Source organism: Myotis myotis, unplaced genomic scaffold (genome assembly GCF_014108235.1).
Source record: "Myotis myotis isolate mMyoMyo1 unplaced genomic scaffold, mMyoMyo1.p scaffold_m19_p_2, whole genome shotgun sequence".
Classification (NCBI taxonomy): Eukaryota; Metazoa; Chordata; class Mammalia; order Chiroptera; family Vespertilionidae; genus Myotis; species Myotis myotis.
In genome coordinates, this window is record NW_023416324.1 from 102,390,878 (window position 1) to 102,411,604 (window position 20,727).

The 20,727-nt window shown below is 40.2% G+C and overlaps 1 protein-coding gene across 10 annotated transcripts in view; it reads right to left on the reverse strand.

The window, feature by feature from the left end:
- The window catches only part of XRN1 (5'-3' exoribonuclease 1), a 182,119-nt gene that overhangs the window by 34,783 nt on the left and 126,609 nt on the right, over positions 1-20,727 (reverse strand). For all 10 annotated transcript variants that reach the window (XR_004973779.1, XM_036347036.1, XM_036347032.1 and 7 more), the window contains 5 exons: positions 10,388-10,477; positions 9,863-9,998; positions 8,098-8,154; positions 7,831-7,963; positions 5,214-5,283 (listed from right to left, as the gene is read on the reverse strand). Coding sequence is in view for 9 of the 10 variants with exons in the window: in XM_036347036.1 (XP_036202929.1) it covers positions 5,214-5,283; positions 7,831-7,963; positions 8,098-8,154; positions 9,863-9,998; positions 10,388-10,477 (486 nt within the window). In the remaining variant the exon portion in view is untranslated. The remainder of the gene's footprint in view (positions 1-5,213; positions 5,284-7,830; positions 7,964-8,097; positions 8,155-9,862; positions 9,999-10,387; positions 10,478-20,727) is intronic.

Below are 20,727 nucleotides of genomic sequence, written 5' to 3' on the forward strand. Positions count from 1 at the left end.
CCACTTCAAAAATACAACTAAAAGACGGAATGGACATCATCCAGAACCACAGGAAGGCTGGCTGAGTGGAAGTTCTACAACTAGGAGGAAAGAGTAAAACATACCGAGACTCAGAGGAGACGCAGTGCTGAAGTAAAATACTAAGGTGTGGAGTGCATGTGGAGCGGGCTGGCAGCTGAGGGCATGGTTGTTGTTTTCAATCGGGAGGGAGTCACAGGCTCTGAGCTCCAGCTGCGGGCGAGTCTCTAGGGACCCAGACTCATATGGGAGAAGCGGGACTGTCTGGCATCGCTCAGAACCCTAGGGCAGCTTTCTCTCCGTGGGGCTTGCAGCAATTACTGGGACACTGAGAAGCAGAGCCTCTGAGGGCAAGACTGAGAGCAGCCATAACTGCTAACCCTGCCCTGTTGATCCCGTGGGACCCGCCCCGCCCAAGCCCTGCAGGGAGACTTTTGCTGGATAGCTTCAGGCAAAGGCTAGGTTAGCACCTCCCTAGAGATCCAGGAGCCAGGAAGCCCAGAGGTCAGAGTGGGACCATCCAGTTTGCAGCTCTGTGGAACCATAAAAGACACACTCAGGGGGAAGACTCCGTGAGCACCAAAGCCCCATTGAAGCAAGCCTAGCCCCAGAGGGGTGTCTCCAGCACAGAAGTTCTCCCACTGCAGACACAGCTGATTCTCACAGCCAATTGGCCTGGAGGTCAATTCCTCCCAGTGATAACTACAATAATCAAGGCTTACCTACAACAAGACTGTGCACAAAGCCCACAAGGGGGTGCACCAAGAGTGTCTACCTCAGGTAATTGGGACACTTAGCACAGAAAGGAACTCTATCGACACAGCGAAGCATAAAAAATGCCAAGACAAAGAAACAGGACACAAACGACAGAATTGGAGGAAAGCAAACTGCTGGATATAGAGTTCAAAACCACACTTTTAGGTCTTTAAAGAACTGTCTAGAAGCTGCCGATAAACTTAATAAGGCCCTCGAAAAGACTGGTGAGACCGCCGATAAATGTAGTGAGATCTTCAAGAAGACTGGTGAGACCTCCGATAAATGTAGTGAGATCCGCAAGAAATCTAATGAGACCCTCGATGTTGTGATAAAGGACCAACTAGAAATTAAGCATACACTGACTGAAATAAAGAATATTATACAGACTCCCAACAACAGACCAGAGGATCGCAAGAATCAAGTCAAAGATTTGAAATACGAAGAAACAAAAAACACCCAACCGGAAAAGCAAAATGAAAAAAGAATCCAAAAATAGGAAGATAGTGTAAGGAGCCTCTGGGACAGCTTCAAGTGTACCAACATCCGAATTATAGGGGTGCCAGAAGAATAGAGAGAGCAAGATATTGAAAACCTATTTGAAGAAATCATGACAGAAAACTTCCCCTACCTGGTGAAAGAAATAGACTTACAAGTCCAGGAAGCGCAGAGAACCCCAAACAAAAGGAATCCAAAGAGGACCACACCAAGACACATCATAATTAAAATGCCAAGAGCAAAAGACAAAAAGAGAATCCTAAAAGCAGCAAGAGAAAGAAAATCAGTTACCTACAAGGGAGTACCCATACGACTGTCAGCTGATTTCTCAACAGAAACTTTGCAGGCCAGAAGGGAGTGGCAAGAAATATTCAAAGTGATGAATACCAAGAACCTACAACCAAGACTACTTTATCCAGCAAAACTATCATTCAGAAGTGAAGGCCAGATAAAGAGCTTCACAGATAAGAAAAAGCTAAAGGAGTTCATCACCACCAAACCAGTATTATATGAAATGCTGAAAGGTTTCCTTTAAGAAGAGGAAGAAGAAGAAAAAGGTAAAGATACAAATTATGAACAACAAATACACATCTATTAACAAGTGAATCTAAAAATCAAGGGAACAAATAATCTGATGAACAGTATGAACTGGCGATTGTAATAGAATCAGGAACATAGAAAGGGAATGGACTATTCTTGGGGGGTGGAGGTAAGGGGTGTGGGGTGAGGGAAGAGATTGGACAATAATCGTGCACCTATGGATGAGGACAGTGGGTGGGTGCTGGGGTCCGGCCCCAGCAGGTCCAGGGGTCCCCAAAGGTGTGGACGGAGTCAGCGAAGAAGAAATGACACGGAGACAGTGTTCAGTTGATCAGCAGCCTAGCCAGGATCTCTAGCCAGGATCTCTAGCCAAGTTCTGGTCTGGATCTCCAGAGAGGTTCTGCTTCAGATCTCCAGCCAGGTTCTGTGTCCATGTTCTCTTGCTAGGTTCTCCAGCCAGGTTCTGTCCAGGTTCTCCAGCCAGGTTCAGTCACCAGGTTCTAGTCAGGTTCTCTTGCCCATTTCTGTAGTCAGGTTCAGTCCAGGAACTTTTGCCATGTTCTCTCGCTAAGTTCTGTCTCTAGGTTCTGAGGCCAGTTTCTGTCCAGGAACTTTTGCCATGTTCTCTCCAGCGAAGTTCTTCTGTCTCTAGAGAACGTTCTGTGTAGGTTCTGTGCCTAGGTTCTGTCTCTCTTGGTTCCGCATTCTAAGTTCTGTATTCTAAGTTCTGTGTTCTAAGTTCCGTCTCTTGCTGTCTTGTTACATCTGTATTTATACCAGTTGATTCAATCCTATCAATCTCTATTACAAAGGTTAGGGCGTTTCTTATCTCCATTCCAGGGAGTAAAGATTATGTAGCTTAAGCATGATTGTTCATAGTTAAAGTGATTAATTACCTGCCTGGCACTTAGTTGAGGGATTTTATTCCCTCCCTAACTTCAGGGGAAAATCCCTACCTGGGGAAACAACCTTTCTCAGAGAGGAGACCTTGGTTAAAACACATAGTGCCAAGAAGGTGAGCAAACATATTAAGAACAGTATGCCATATATGCCAGGTCCCTTGAAACAGCAAGGATGGACCGGCTCCCGGCAGGTGGGGAGTGAGGGCAGAGGGTGGGGTGGGAACTGGGTGGAGGGGAGTTATGGCGGGAAAAAAGAGTAACTAATAATCTGAACAATAGAGATTTAATTAAAAAAGAAAAAAAAAAGAATTCACACAACTCAACAACAACAAATCTGATTTTAAATGGGCAGAGACATGTATAGTCACTTTTCCAAGGAAGACAAACAGATGGGCCAAGAGACACATGAAAAGATGTTTAACACCACTAGTTATTAGGAAAATGAAAATCAAAACTACAATAAGATGCTACCTCACACCTGTTAGAATGGCTGTTATCAATAAGACAAGATATAGCAAGTGTTGGAGAGGTTGTAGGAAAAGGGAAACCTGATATAGCTGACTGGACTGTAAATTGGTGCAGCCACTATGGAAAGCAGTACACAGGTTCCTTCCAAAATTAAAAACAGAGCTACCATATGGCCCAACAATCTCTCCTCTAGCTACATACATGAAAAATTTGAAAACACTGTTTCATAAAGATTTTATAACCCTATGTTCATTATAACATTATTCAAAATAGCCCCGACATGGTAACAACCTAAGTGTCCTTCGACCAATGACTGGATAAAGAAGATAGCTATACTAATCAGCCATAAAAAAGAAAAAAATATCTCCATTTGTGACACCATGGATGGATCTTGAGAGTATCATGCCAAGTAAAATAAGTCTGACAGAAAAGCACAAGAACTATATGATTTCTCTCATATGTGGATATAAAAAAAGCAACAAAAGAACAAACAACATAGATACAGACATCAGTATGGTGACTACCAGAGGAAGGGGGATAGGGGCAGGTAGAAGAGGGCAAAGAGGGGATAAATGGTGATGGAAGGAGACTAGATTGTGGGTAAACACACACAACACAATATACAGAGGATGTATCATAGAATTGTGCTTGAAACCTATATAATTAATCAATGTAACCCTAATAACTTCAATTTAAAAAGAACAAACAAAACACACTCATAGATACAGACAACAGAATGCGGGTACCAGATGGGAAGGAAGCTAGGGGGAAGATGAAGAGGGTAGAGGGGGTCAAATATATGGTGACAAAAGAAGACTAGACCCTGGGGGGTGAGCACACAATGGAGTACACAGATGTTGCTTATAAAGTTGAACACCTGAATCTTATACAATAGTATTAATCAATGTTACCCCAATAGATTTAATAAAAATGAAAATAAAAGTGTAATAAAAATAAGATAAATTTAAATATAAAAATAAAACAAAAAATAACTCTTCTTCTAAACCCCCTAATTTCTGGTTCTCTTTTCTCCCCTTCATAGTCAAACTTCTCAGGAGTCAGCTCAATTATTGTCTCTATTATTACACTTGCCATTCATACCTCACACCAGCCCACTCTAGCTGGAGCACTCACAATTACATAAACAGATGACGAAGACTTAATGTTACTAAATTCAAAAATGTTTGTATTCTTCAAGTTATTTAAACATTTCAAAATGCAAAACTGATAATGCCACATCTCTGATTTTGATGGCTTCACATTGCTTTAAGAATGAAGACCAAGCCGAAACCGGTTTGGCTCAGTGGATAGAGTGTTGGCCTGCGGACTGAAAGGTCCCAGGTTCGATTCCGGTCAAGGGCATGTACCTTGGTTGCAGGCACATTCCCAGTGGGAGATGTGCAGGAGGCAGCTGATCGATGTTTCTCTCTCATCGATGTTTCTAACTTTCTATCTCTCTCCCTTCCTCTCTGTGAAAAATCAATAAAATATATTAAAAAAAAAGAAAAAAAAAGAATGAAGACCAAGATTGTCAACATGTCCTGAAAGTTGGTTTAAAAGTTCCTGCACAGTGTGGTCCTTGCTTTTCTCTCTGACTCTAATCTTACTCAGTCACTGAAGTTCAGGAACACTTGTATTCTTTCAGTTTTCTGAATGGGTAAAAATGTTGTTGCATATGCTATTTGTTCTTCTTGACTACTTGTCACTTTTCTTCTCTCCCTAGTTAACCAGTATTCATTCTTTAAGTCCCACCTTTCTGGAACTATCAGGGTCATACTATTATAGAAACCTGAACTTCTCCTTACCAGAATTAGTCACAATGTAATTAATATTGTAGTCAGTTAATTATCTTCCACACAAAATAAAAGCTCTACAAGGATAGAAAACATGTCTGTCTTATTCACTGTTACATTCCTAGTAGCAAGTATAATGTCTTGCACATAATAGGAACTCAAACCGTACAAACAAGTAATGAAAAGTCACTGGTCACAGGGACATATTCAGAAAGTATAACTGTAATCTGGAAATACAAACCTTATTGTTAAGCCTCCAGGAAATTCTTCATCAAATAAAACTTCAAATAGGACATCAGCTTCTCTATTAGCTGTTAAAAAAGAGAGAAAAATCATATGATGAAAAATCAGCATATGAGGTTTTAAAATTTAAAAAGCATTAAAACTACCAAAAAAAAAAAAAAGATGTAGAGGAAAACAGACAGTAAATGAAAAGTAAATAAGCTTACAGATTACCTCACTTGTTATTTAAAGTAAAATAATATTTTAAATCAGATGCTGTGAAGAATATACTTTTCTCTCTGCTTTTGTTTATGTTTGAAATGATTCATAATAAGAGAATAAATAAGATATAATTTAGAGTTTGCAGTCTAAAAGTTCTTCCAATAAGACAAAAGACAATGAAATTTTGAAAACATGGCAGGAACTGGGAGTAGAATGGAAAGAACAAATATATTATTAGATAGAATTGGTAGGATTTGTGACCTATGTGGATAAAAAGGATGGAGATACCAAAGATGACTCCAAGGTTCTGGCTGATAATGACCTGGAAGATTATAGACATCATAATTGAGACGTGAGACTCAGGACAAAGACACTGGTGCAATAAACTTAGGAGCAGAGAAGGACAAACTTGGGAGAGAGCATGAAAGATATATCTGTAAATATTAAATTTACCCAGAACGCCAAGGTAAAGTGAAATAACTAGTTATAATAACGTTTTGAATTCTAAGCCCAAATTAATAAGAGTTATCACATAACTTCAGAATTGACTCTCTTCCTCCCCTCTCCCCATACCACTACCTTTCCATTATACTGGTTCTAGTTCTCTGACAACCACAATTTCTAATACTACATCAGCTTCTGGAGTGGGTGGGAGGATGTCTCCCCGACCCCCAGTCCCTCATTGCTAACTGAAACCAGGCCTGCAGAACTCATCCCGTTGTACCTTTTAACCTGACACTTTTACCTAAAATCTAAACTTTAAGAAGGTCCACTTTCTAGGTTCCCATTTCCAGTCTGTGGGAGGAACCACTTCTTCAAAAAATTATTGACATTTATTCATCCCTTTAGTGGAGATGAGGTCTCAGATGAGGGCAGTAATAATAAATAATCCCCTTTCTATCTCTCTCCCTCTCTCCTCATTTCTTTCCACTCTCTCTAAAAATCAATGGAAAAAATATCCTCGGGTCAGGATAAAAACAAGAACAAAAGGCATAGGCTACCATGCCCATGGCAGACATGGCTAATCAATCACAGAGCTCTTTTCCACTCAGGATAGATGTAGCTTTAAAACCCTTCAAGACAAAATTCCAAGCAGTCACTATTACTGATAGTTGTTGTCAGAAGAAAGGAAACTTCCATGTTATCAGATTCCTAAGGTCTTTATCAGGACAACCTAACTAGAGTACAATTCAATTAAGCTCCATGTCTGAAAAGCTGATTCAGGGGGTTGAGCAGATAGCAGGAGGGTTGCTTCATTACAGCCTTCTGACCCTTACCACACCTAGCCCTGACCTTCCTCTCTCCACTTCCAGCAGCCAAAAATATATCCAAGAAAGTATTTTTAAACATTCAGAAAAAAAATTTCTCTTTTAGAGTCAAGTAAGCAGGGAAGATCCTAAGAAGATGTGCAGATGAAAAATGTGAAGAACCACACTGCTCAAAGTTAGGTAAGAATGAGGTGAAATAATTCAAATCCCAGCTCTGCCACTCATCTGTGTAAAGGCAGGTGAGTCACTTAACCTCTTAGGTGAGAAAATAACACTTGAGAGTTAAATGCAAAATGCAAAAGTACGTAGCAATGTTGGCACTGAGTAAGCAGTTCTCTTAGGCTCATGGCCTGCCTGAGACGTGGAGTGGCAGTGCTGCCAGCACTGTGACCCCTGGACACCTTGTGTGTTGCTTTATGCTGTGTTTACTCTTTCTGGAATCTCTGCTGCAAAGTTGCTTAGTCCAGACTTCCCTTTCAGGCACACTGAAATCTTAGGCTGCTTCTTCCCTTTTCTCAGCACTTTCTAATTTATTAATTTTTTTAAATAAAAAACACAACATAAAATTTACTTTCTTAACTACTTTTAAGTATATAGTACAGAAGTATTACCTATATGCACATTGTGCAACAGATTGATAGATCTGTTTTATATTCATGATCTACCTGTATTCATAAAATTCAAATGAATATGCATATTTAATTAAAATCTTTTAACTGTAAATGAGTTAACACTTCATGTTTATTTCTCCACAGAAATCAAGAGATTACAATGATAACTGAGGTAAACTTCTAAGCAAAACTAGATGAAAGCCTAACTTAAGAAAAATGATGAAACTTTTCTCAGTTTCATGAAAATGTGTGCATACCCATTAAGGTCTTGTATAATTTTAATGTGTTATATACAAGCTACCACATTTTCAGCAGTCTTTATTCAACTTTCCCTTCTTTGAATCATTTTCTAGATAATTACACAACACAGAAAATAAAATTTTCTCTGAAAACTAAAACAAAAATGAACTGAAACATACAAGGATTTAGTGTTTTTCCTAACTTGGAGTCAATTTCTGTTTAGATATGACACAGAAATTTGTGTTTTACTCTACAATAAATGCAGCTGACAACTTGCCCAGTACTGAGGGATTACCTCCTTTAATTCCTATGACGGTGCCCCGAAGGCCAACTGGCACCGAAAAGTCCTCTCTCACATTCACAACCCGGTCAAAGAGACGGAACTCTGCATCCCGATCAGGAATGACTCCATGCTGCTGTTCTAAAGGCTGAAGAGAAGAAAGCTCAAACTATTACAATTCACTCTAATTTTATATTGACTCTAATAATATATTGAAAACATTTTGGTTCTTCTATACTTTCCAAGTAAAAACAACTTTGAATTATTTAACAGAAAACTTACTCTGTACAGCAAATGGGGCTTCACTGTCACCCGTACCTTCTTATTATTCTTTCTTTGCTGAGGAAGTAAACATTTTAAATATTTATATCTGAAGGAGGAATAATAAATTCTTACAGTAAAAAATGTGAAGTGTAAGACATAGAAAAATGCAAAATTACGTATAACCATACCTATTGAAATCCATAACTATCACTCACATTATATTTTTTTGAAGTGAATTCTTACTTATAAGAGAAATGACAGCAGTTTACTTACATGGCAGTCACCTATCTTTAGAACATAACTTACAGAAATAAGTACAAAAGGACAAAATAGTCCTAGTTACAGAGATCATACACTACAGAGGTCATTTTTAAAAAATATATATTTTTATTAATTTCAGAGAGGGAGAGATAGAAACATCAATGATGAGAATCAGTGATCAGCTGCCTCCTGCATATCCCTCCACTCCCACCCACCCTTGGGGATGAGCCAGGAACCCTGGCATGTGCCTTGACCAGGAATCAAATTGTGACCTCCTGATCACAATAGGTTGATGCTCAATCACTGAGCCATGCTGGCCAGGCAAGAGGTCATGTTTTTATACACTGTAAAACACTCAAGCCTTTAAGGAGAGCCTGTTTTCTTTTATTATAGAAATATTTCACTTATTCTTTCAATAAATCTTTACTGAGTTCCATTTATGTACCATGTATTGGTTTTGGTGCTGGGGCTATAACAGGGGTCTATTCTTTTATTCTAGTTGAGGGAGACATAAGAGAAACAAAGTGAAAAAAATATATAACATGTCTGAAGGTAAAAGCATAGTGAAAAATAAAGCAGGTAATGAAGATCAGCAGTGTGGGGAGAGATTGCCATTTTAAATAGGGTGAAAAGTGAAGGCCTTATGACCAAGTTGCCTATTTCCAGACCAGAAGGATACTGATAACAACAAAACTGACAATGGCAAAAAGGAGAAAGAATAAAGACATTTTAAAACTATTTTAAAAAGCAGACCTAAGAACTAGGCCTGGAGAATTGCATGTAAAAAAACCCCATATGATCTAATATATATCCCTACACATCTATCTATATTTATAAAAAGCCTGTGACCATAACGCCATAATGACCAAAGACCGGTCACCAGGAGGTGCATGGAGCACCTCTCAGTCCCGCGGCCCACAGATGGCTTCAGAGCCCTGTTCTTAACTTACTCTGCTATTAAAACAATGTGTTAGCAGAGCAACATCATTCTTATAAGAAGGCAAATGTGTGGAAAATAAAATCACAAGTAAAAAAAATATATGTAATCAATTAATTTTCTATTACATCAAGACAGGGGATCAAAATAGTTGAAATGGCTATGCCTACACAAAATACTCGGTAACTGAATGAGTTTATGAGTGGGAAAGTACCCTTAGAACTAATTGTGTAAAAGTTAATAAAATCTTTATGTTCTATAAAAGGATGAACTGTCTATAAAGAACTTAGAATAGGAAGGAATAGGGATTAACCTTATTTCTCAATCATAAGCTTCTATTTTGACTAAAATCACAAAATATTAATTCTTTTGTGTATTATAGTGCATTTATATTTATTCATATAAATTTATTAATTGCCACGGGAAGTAGCTGGAACATTTTTTTAAATTATAGGATTATTTTACATAAATTAGAAACTACTGAATGTTTTAATTGGTTGAAACATAAATAAGTTATTGGTAAAATAACATATAGTCCATTTAGCTTCAAATCTCATCAATATCTTGGTTATTAAAAATTAGTACCTTATACTTTTCGACTTCTTCCTCAATTTTTTCAACAATAGCTGCATCCAGAATTTGTAAATCACATGAAGAACGAGACAATGTACTGACAGGATGTCCCTTTAGCCAAGTAATAATTTCTTGAACTTTCTCAGCACTACATTAAAAACAGTAATTGTTTCACATTGATTAAAACTTTGTGAAGGCTTATACAAAAGGCCTGATATAAAAAATTCTGAGGGTTGTAAAATATAAAGACATCAAATATGTTATTAAAAATTAATCATTGCATTTAATTGGGAATAATTATAAATCTAATATAAACATGAACATGTTAATTTTCAGTAATTTTCTAAAAGTCACAAAATTAGTTTAAAAGTACTTTTGTATAAATTAAAAAATTATATTAAGATCTTAAAGCAAAAGGAAAACAATACAAAACCCTCTCCCCAAAAGTAATGTAAATTCCTGATAAACTAGTATTGTACCTTTACTGGAACCACTAAGATGAACTATGAGGCCATAAATGCCACACATTTTGCTTACCCATTCTCATTTTCTCCAGGCCAAATGTCATCTTCATAGAATACATCCTCTTGGCTATTTTTGGCTATATAACTAAATAGTTCTGGAGCTCTAGCCAAACAAACAAACAAACAAAATACCGCTTTAAAAATATACATATGGCAAACTTCACATGAACTTCTGATCAAATCATTTTGGACCCTAAGGGAATATATAAAATATACTGAGGACTGATTATTATACACAGAGTATTAATAAGGGATAGAGACGAAAATATTTGAAAATATTTACAGGCCTACAAAAACCTCACATTAGGTGAGGGAGAAATGATTCAATTTCTAAACTATAATAAACTTCACTTACATATTAACTTCAGTTACTGGACTCTGTTCTCCTTAGATCATAATGGACAAAAATAATATCTACAGGTTGATTTTCTAATTTTTACAACAAAGCTGGAGCATGCCACAAATTAAATATATTAAAAGATTCATCTGATATTTCTCAAAACTCCATTGTTTTCTTTATAGTGCAGATTGAAGGTGGGGGTGTGTATGTATGTAGTGAAAACCCTTTTCCCTAGTTAATTTCTAGAACACTGGAAGTCAATTTTCCTCTCCACATCTGTCCTCTAAGAAAAAGGCTGGAGGTCACACCTCTTAGGGAAACTAGCCAGTCTCAAGGGAAAGATATACATATAGGTAGTGATATTTGCAGGTCCTCTGCAGAAATAGCCAAGTCCCACCTGACAAGCCCCACTAAAACAGACTAAGTATCTAATCAGCTCTTTAGTGCCTCACTCTTAAATATGATTGGACACCTAAGAACCACCAACAAATAAAAAAATACCTTTAACATGAAAGCAGAGATGAACAACAACAAAAAAAGACAATTTGTAAAAAACAGAAAATATAAACAGAAGAAGAAACTCTGGAAGTACTATCTTCAGAAAAATGAAAGAAGATATTTCACTCATTATAAGAACAAAATATTTAAAAAGGAATGCTAGAGAATAAGGACATACTTTTAAATGAAAGATAAGTGAGAATTTTAAAATGATATAAGATGAAGTCTCCCACAGCGTAGAACAAAAGTATAAGAATACAGTATAGAGGGGAAAAGATAAGGTGGCAGCGATGGCAGTGAGAGAGTGTGTGAGTGAAGGAGCAAAAGGGGAGTGTGTGCACATGTGCGGTGTGTGTATGTGTGAGTGAGGGGCAGTTAGATCCTGCAGGAGTCTTGGGGGCTGGCAGACTGGGCTCTCCTAGATGGTGATCCCCTGCTACTGCTGCAAGCACTCCTGTGGCAGGTGGCTGTGACACAGAAACCATGCCATCTTAAAGAGGAAAGCTGCTGTGACTAGGAGCCCAGCCTCACCACCACCCAGACTGGCCACAGACACCATCCAGACCTTGCAGCAACTCCAGTCAAAGACCTGCTACCTCATCTGCAGACCCACAGACTCTGAGACTCCAGCCTCCCCGACTGCAGACTCCTGTGAGTCCCGGTGTGTGTGCCTCTCCTGCTAAGCCTGCTGCTTCAGCCATAGGCCCTGCGCCACTCAGTGCCTCCTTTGGTGAGCCTTGGAGTGTGTGACCCTCCCGCCAAGCTCACTGCTTCAGCCACAGGCCCCTTGCAACTTGACAACTGGACCCATTGGTGAGTGTTGGCATATGTGCCCCTCCCGCCAAGCCAGCAGCTTCAGCTGCAGACCGCATGCGACTTGGTGCCTGGACCCCTTGGTGAGACTTGAGTGCGTTCCCCAATGCAAAGCACACCACAGGTTCCTCCCCGCCGGCATGGACAGAGCTGTCACATGGTGCACGTACTACCCCCAGCACAAGTCAGTGGTGCTGGTGCTACCTGATGTGCCCAGCCATAGGTCACAGGACCACGCTCCATGTGTGTGGCCTTGGGTACTGGAGCAGCACAGTGAATTGCATGCTGGAGGGCTCTGGGCCCCCACAGGGAGTCGCACACCAAAGAAACTGTGCATGTGCCCTCACTGACCCCGAGAATATGAAGTGGGCCACTGAGAGACCAGAACTGGGGGGAAAGGTAGTACAATTCAGAACAGAGACAATAAGGTGTGAAATCTCAAGGCAGACACAGCCTTTGGGCTAGGGAGTGCCAGATCATTGAACCGCTAGGGGCTTTAACACCTCATACTCCAAGCAGGGAGCCAAAGGCAGGAAAGAGACAGCAAGAATGGGGGGGACGGGATGGGGACAAAGAAACAACCCCCAAAGTAAAAAAAAAAAAAAAAAAAAAAAAAAAAAAAAAAAAAAAAGGGAAAGAGAACAATTGCCAGAAAAAGAATTAAATGAAATTGAGACATGCAATATGTCAGAAAGCAATATGTCAAAAAAAGAATTCAGAATAAGGGTCATACAGTTCTTACATTGGCTCTATGAGAAAATCAACAACTTATGTAAGACTCAAGTGGAAATCAAGACTGACCTAGCTACAATAAAAAACACAATGGAAGGTTTCTACAGTAGACTAGAAGTAGAGAATCAAATTAGTGAGAAAGAAGACAGACACACTCAATCTGAAGAGCAATTGGAGAAAAATACTAGAAACCAGGAGGAGAGCTTAAGGGAGCTTTGGGACAACATGAAACGAAGTAACATCATATTATAAGAGTGCCAGAATGACAAGAAGAGGAGCAAGGATTAGAAAACCTATTTGAAGAAACAATGACAGAAAACTTCCCTGATTTGGGGAAGAAAAAGTCACACAAGCACAGAGAGTCCCAAACAACATGAACACAAAAAGACCCACACTGAGACACGTCACAAATACAATGGCAAACGTTAAGTACAAAGAGAGAGTCTTAAAGGCTGAAAGAGAGAGACAGAGTTACCTAAAAGGGATCTCCGATTAGATTATCAAATGATTTCTCAACAGAAACACATCAGGCCAGAAGGGAATGGAATGAACTGTACAAAGTGCTGCAAAACAAGGGACTAAATCTAAGAATACACTATCCAGCAAGGAAATAATTAAAAATTGAAGGTGAAATCAGGAGCTTTGCAGACAAAAATGGCTAATGGAGTTTATCACAAGCAAGCCAGCAATGCAAGAAATGCTAAAGGGACTACTGTAAAAAGAAGAAATAGAAAGGGTAGAAGAAACACAGGAATAAAGTACAGAAATGGCTACAAACAAGTACCTATCAATAATAACCTTAAACGTAGATGGATTAAATGCTGCAATCAAAATACATTGGGTGGCTGAATGGATAAGAAAACATGACCCATATATCTGCTGTGTACAAGAGACCCACCTCAGAGCAAGGGACTCACATAGATTAAAAGTCAAGTGATGAAAAAATATTTTTCAGGCAAATGGAAATGAAAAAAAAAAAAAAAGTTAGTGCAGCAATACTTGTATCTGACAAAATAGACCTCAAAGTGAACGCCATAACAAGAGATAAGGAAGGCCACTTCATAATACTAAAGGGATAGATACAAGAGGATATAACTCAGGTAAACATATATGCACCCAATGCAGGAGCACCCAAATACATAAAATAACTCCAGGAAGATATCAAGGGAGAGATGGACATCAATCTATATAATAAAAGCCTAATCGACCGTTGTGGTGGAATGGCCAGAATGATCCATTGCTATGATGCGCACTGACCACCAGGGGCAGACGCTGAACGCAGGAGCTTCCCTCTGGTAGTCAGTGCACTCCCACAGGGGGAGAGCCACTCAGCCAGAAGCCAGGCTCATGGCTGGCGAGTGCAGCGGCGGTGGTGGGAGCCGCTCCTACCTCCGTGGCAGCACTAAGGAGCAGCGAGCCGAGAAGTAAGGAGCAGAAGCAGGCGGGCAGTAAGAGCGAGGGGTCCCGGACTGTGAGAGGGATGTCTGACTGACAACGTAGGTCTGCTCCCTGCAGGTGGACATCCCCCGAGGGGTCTTGGACTGTGAGAGGGCACAGGCTATGCTGAGTGAATTTCCCCCCAAGTGCACAATTTTTGTGCACCGGGCCTCTAGTACAATAATAATAGGGGACTATAATACCCCATTGATATCCCTGGATAAATCCTATAGACAAAAAAATCCACAGGAAACAGCAATCCTAAATGACTCACTAGATCAGAGTGACTTAATTGACATCTTCAGAACATTTCACCCCAAAGCTAAGGAATATACATTCTTCTCAAGTGCACATGGGATATTTTCAAAGATAGATCACATATTAGGAAACAGGCTAAGTCTCTTCAAATTCAAGAAGAATAAAGTCATATCAAGCATTTTCTCAGATCACAATGGCACAGTATTAGAAATAAACTACAATAAAAACAATCAAACAAATTCAAACACTTGGAGGCTAAATAGCATGTTATTAAACAATGACTGGGTTGCCAAAGATATCAAATAAGAAATAAAAACATCCTGGAAACCAATGACAATGAAAACACAACAATACAAAATCTATGGGACACCACAGTGAAAGTAGAACTGAGAGGTAAGTTCATAGCATTACAGGCCTACCTAAATAAATAAATAAATAAACAAATAAATAAAAATCGGTAATAAATTATTTAACTCTACAACTTAAAGAATTAGAAAGAGAGCAACAAGAAAACCCACAGTGAGCAGAAGAAAGGAAATAATAAAGATCAGAGTGGAAATAAATGACATAGAGACCAAAAAAACAATACAAAATATCAATAAAACTAAGAGCTGGTTCTTTGAAAGGATAAACAAGATTGATGAACCTCTAGCCAGGCTCACCAAGCAGCAGAGAGCGGACCCAAATAAACCAAATCAGAAATGAAAGAGGCGAAGTAACAAAAGACCCCACAGAAATACAAAGGATTGTAAAAAAATACGAACAACTCTATTCCAACAAACTGGTCAACATAGAAGAAATGACATATTCCTAGAAAAATACGACCTTCCAAAACTCAATCGGGAAGAATAAAAAAATCTGAATAGGCCGATAACTATGGAGGAAATTGAAGCAGTAATCAAAAAGATTCCAGCAAACAAAAGCCCTGGGCCAGATGGCTTCACAGGGGAGTTTTACCAAACATTCAAAGAAGAACTAAAACCTATCCTCCTCAGACTATGTCAAAAGATCCAAGAGGAAGAAACACTTCCAAGATCTTTCTATGAAGCCAGCATACAACTTAACAAAAGGAAGATAAACAATCCAATCCAAAAATGGGCAAAGGACCTAAATAGAACACTTTTTGAAAGAGGACATACAAGAGACATATGAAAACATGCTTAAAGTCACTAATCATCTGAGAGATGCAAATCAAAACAACAATGAGGTACCATCTCACACCTGTCAGAATGGCTATCATCAACAAATTACAAGTGCTGGTGAGGATGGGGAGAAAAAGAAACACTCATGCACTGCTGGTGGGAATGCAGACTGATGCAGCCACTGTGGAAAACAGTATGGCGTTTTCTCAAAAAATTAAAAATGGAACTGCCATTTGACCAAGTAATCCCACTTCCAGGAATATATCCCAAGAAATCAGAAACACCAATGAGAAAGGATATATGCACCCCTATGCTCACAGTAGCACAATTTACAATAGCTAAGATTTGGAAACAGCTTAAGTGCAAATCAGTGGATGAGTGGATTAAAAAATATGATACATCTATACAATGGAATACTATGCTGCTGTAAAAAAAGGAAAGAACTCTTGCCATTGGCAACAGCATAGATGGACTCGAAGAACATTATGCTAAGCGAAATAAGCCAGTTGGAGAAAGATAAGTATCACATGATCTCAATCATTTGTGGAATATAATGAACAACATAAATTGATGAACAAAATTAGATCCAGAGACAGAGAAGCATTGAATAGACCGTCAAACTTCAGAGGAAAGGCCGGGAAGGGTAAGAGATCAACCATGCATATAAGCATAACCAATGGACACAGACCACTAGGAGGGTGAGGGCATATGCTGGGGGGTGGGAGTGCCTGGGGAACAGTCAATGGGGGGAAAAGGAGAGACATATGTAAATACTTTAAACAATAAAGGATTAAAGAAAAAAAGAATACACTATAGAAAAAGGATGAGAAGAGATAAAGGAAAGTAAGGCAATTGATCCAGAACGTCTAACTACAATCTAGAGTTCCAGAGAGAATAAAAACAGTATTTTCTCTCTCTATTTTAGCAAAGGAGCTCTACAATATAAAATTAAGTTTCTATGTGCGCTTCATAAAGGTAGTGAAGTAGGTAAACACTATGTTCATCTCCCCCCATGACATTTTCCAAATTGCAACTAATCTGTAGAACAGCCAACACTGAAAACTGCCTGAAGACTAGCTAAACAGATGTACTACAACAAAGGATATACAGAAGAAACCACATCAAGAATGGTAAGAAGGGCCAAGACGTAGAATGGGCTGGTCCCATGTGTAGCATCTGAACATTAGGAGGGGTATCTTGGATGTGGAGGTTCCCCCTGAGTAGCAAAGTATCCCAGTCACACCATGTGCTCCCCTAGACTAGAGACCAGTGTCAGGAAGAAAGTCCCCAAAATTTCTGGCTGTAAAAACCAGTGGAGATAGTGTATGAGTGGAACGGAGGGCTGTTGGAATTTTAGGCATTCCTCTTAAAGGGTCTGCACACAGACTTATTGGCTGATGGTCTCACTTTGTCTGAGCTCCAGCGTTGGGGCAGCAACTCAAAAGGTGCCAGGGACACACTAAAAGGAACTGAATTGTCTAGTTCCAGGGTGAGAGTTGAAGGGGCAGCTTTCTCCAGACAGAATGCTGGCATATGACACTGTACCTCTGCTGAGCCTTCTGCCACCCAGCCCAAAGGTGCAGGCTGAAGTGTTCACAGGAGACATTGTTCCTTTGTAGAGCCATATCCCTACTCAGCTAGCAGGCACAGGGAGGCACCAAATCTGAACGACCAGTAACTTGGGTAATGCAGTTCACTCCTGCCCTGATGATTCCCTGAGACCACGCCCACCCAATTTGCAACAGGCTATATAACCTCTTTCGGCTTCAGTTATACAAAATTGGCTGGCCTTAGACAGCACTGGAGCACTTCCCAAGAGGCCCCAAAACTAACACACCTGTTGGCTGGCTTCTGATCACATCAGCACCACCTAATCAACTCCATAAAATGACACATTCAAAAAGAGAACTAGGCAGGCACCACAGCACTGCTACAGCAAATCCTGGTACCTGTAGTTAGCCCCTACACAGCAGCTCATCAGCTATAGTCACAGCCATTCCTCACAGCCAGACAGCCTGTGGGCCAACCCCACCCACTGACACTGCAACAGCAATCACATCTCAACTACAACAGAAAGGCCCAAACAGCCGATACAAGAAACACTACTGGAGCACCCAGCTAAGGTGATGAAGGAGACTATGGACACTGGGCCCTACACGACACCTACTATATACTAGTAAGGACACTCTACCAAAATTAGGAGACGTAGAAGATCTACCTAATACGTAGAAACAAACATAGGGAAGCAGCCATACTGTGAGGACAAAGAAACATGGCCCAAATGAAAGAACCAGACAAAACTCCAGAAAAAGAACTCACTGAAATGGAGACAAGGAACATACCAGATACAAAGTTCAAAACACTCATTATAAGGGTGCTCAAAGAACTTATGAAAAGGTTAGATGAACTTGGTGAGAACTTTGACAAAGAGATAAGAAACATCAGAAAGAGCCAGTCAGAAATGAAGATTACAATAACTGGAATGAGCATACATTAGTTGGAGTCAACTGCAGATTAGATAAAGCAGAAGATCAAATCAGCATCTCAAAAAACAAGGTAGCAGAAAACACATAATCAGAAGAGCAAATAGAAATAAAATTATTAAAAAAAGTAAACAGCCCTGGCTGGTGGTGTTCAGTGATTAGAGGGCTGGCCTGTGCACCAAAGAGTCACGGGTTTGATTCTGGTCAAGGGCATGTGCCTGGATTGCACATTCAATCCATGGCCCTGGTTGGGGCACATGGGTGAGGTAAGCAATTGATATGTCTCTCACATTGATGTTTCTCTCTCCCCCTGCCCTTCTACTCCCTCTAAAAATCAATGGGGAAAAAGTATCACTGGGCAAGGATTAACAAAAAAAAAACAATAAAAAAACCCACACAGAGATAATTTAAGGGACCACTGGGACAATATAAAGCATAGCAATGTTCATACCATACGGGAACCAAGAGAAGGTAAGAACAAGGAAATGAAAACCTATTTGAATAAATAATGATGGAAAAGTTCCATAACCTGGTGAAGGAAATAGAAATATAAGCCCAGGAAGCATAGATAGTCCCCAACAAAACAAAATGAACTCAGAGGCCCACACCAAGACACAATATAATTAAAATGCCAACGGTGGGAGAAACTAAGATGGCGGCATAGGGAAACACCGAAATTGCTGCCTCCTACAACAACTTCAAAACACAATAAAAAGACAAAACGGACATCATCCAGAACTTACAGGAAGGCTGGCGGAGTGGAAAATCTACAACTAGAATGAAAGAGAAAAGTACATTGAGGGTCAGGAGCTGCGGAAGTAAAGTGCAAAGGTACGGAGGCTCGAGAGTGCACGGAAAGGGGCTGGTACCTGAGGACGTGGCTGTCTTTTTGAATTGGGAGGGAGTCACAAGCTCCCAACTGCTCTGAACTCCGGTTCTGGGAAGTCTCTGGGGGCCCAGGACTCATACGGGGAGAAACTGGACTGTCTGGCAGCGGGCAGAACTCGGAACTCGAGGGCGGCTTTCCCTCAGAGGTGCTTGCAGCAATTAAATTATGAGGACACTGAGAGCGTGCGGCCTCTTAGGGCAGGGCTGAGAATCTGCCATAGTTCCTTGCTCCGCCCTTTGATTCCCTGAGACCCCGCCCCACCCAGGCTGCGGCAGAGGCTTTTGCATATGAATGCCCTGGCCCTTTGCAACCTGAAAATTACCTAACAAACTGCAGCTGGGCCACAGACCCAGAACTTCCAAGAGAAGGCCCAAGGCCCCACAGCAGCTTGCACTGCTTCACAGCTGGGCCTCATCAGGGCAACTCCAAACTCCAAAAAAGGAAGGGGAATCTGCAGTTCTCTTCATAGCTCCTGCTGGGTAACCTCCAAGAGCCAGTGTACCCAGTGGTCAGAGGGGGACCATCCGATTACAACTCCTCAGATCCATAAGGGACACACCCAGGGGGCAGGCTCAGTGATCACCAAAGCCCCACTGAAGCAAGTCTTGCCCCAGAAGGGTGTCTTTAGCACAGAAGTTCTCCCACTGCAGACACAGCCGATTCTCACTGCTAATTGGCTTGGAGGTCAATTCCTCCCAGTGATCCTACAACAATCAAGGCATAACTACAACAAGACTGTGCACAAAGCCCACAAGGGGGTGCACCAAGAGTGTCCACCTCAGGTAACGGGGGAGGCTGAGCCACTGGGCCCTACAGGACACCTAGCACACAAAACCACTCCACCAACACAGGGAAGCATAAAAAATGCGGAGACAAAGAAACAGGTCACAAATGACAGAAATGGAGGAAAGCAAACGACTGGATATAGAGTTCAAAACCACGTTTATAAGGTTTTTCAAGAATTTTATGGAAACCGCTGATAAATTTAGTGAGACCCTCAAGAAATCTAGTGAGACCCTCGAGGATATGAAAAAGGACCAACTAGAAATTAAGCATACACTGACTGAAATAAAGAATAATATACAGAGATCCAACAGCAGACAAGAGGATCCCAAGAATCAAGTCAAAGATTTGAAATACAAAGAAACAAAAAATACCCAACCGAAAAAGAAAAAAGAAAAAAGATTCCAAAAATATGACGATAGTGTAAGGAGCCTCTGGGACAACTTCAAGCATACCAACATCAGAATTATAGGGATACCAGAAGAAGAGAGAGGGCAAGATATTGAAAACCTATTTGAAGAAATAATGACAGAAAACTTCCCCCACCTGGTGAAAGAAATAGACTTACAAGGCCAGGAAGCGCAGAGAACCGCAAACAAAAGAACCCAAGGAGGACCACAGCAAGACACATCATAATTAAAATGCCAAGAGCAAAAGACAAAGAGAGAATCTTAAAAGCAGCAAGAGAAAGAAAGTCAGTTACCTACAAGGGAGTACCCATACGACTGTCAGATGATTTCTCAACAGAAACCATGCAGGTCAGAAGAGAGTGGCAAGAAATATTCAAAGTGATGAATAGCAAGAACCTATAACCAAGATTATTTTATCCAGCAAAGCTATCATTCAGAATAGAAGGTCAGATAAAGAGCTTCACAGATAAGAAAAAGCTAAAGGAGTTCATTACTACCAAACCAGCATTATATGAAATGCTGAAAGGTATTCTTTAAGAAGAGGAAGAAGAAAAAGGAACTCTTACCA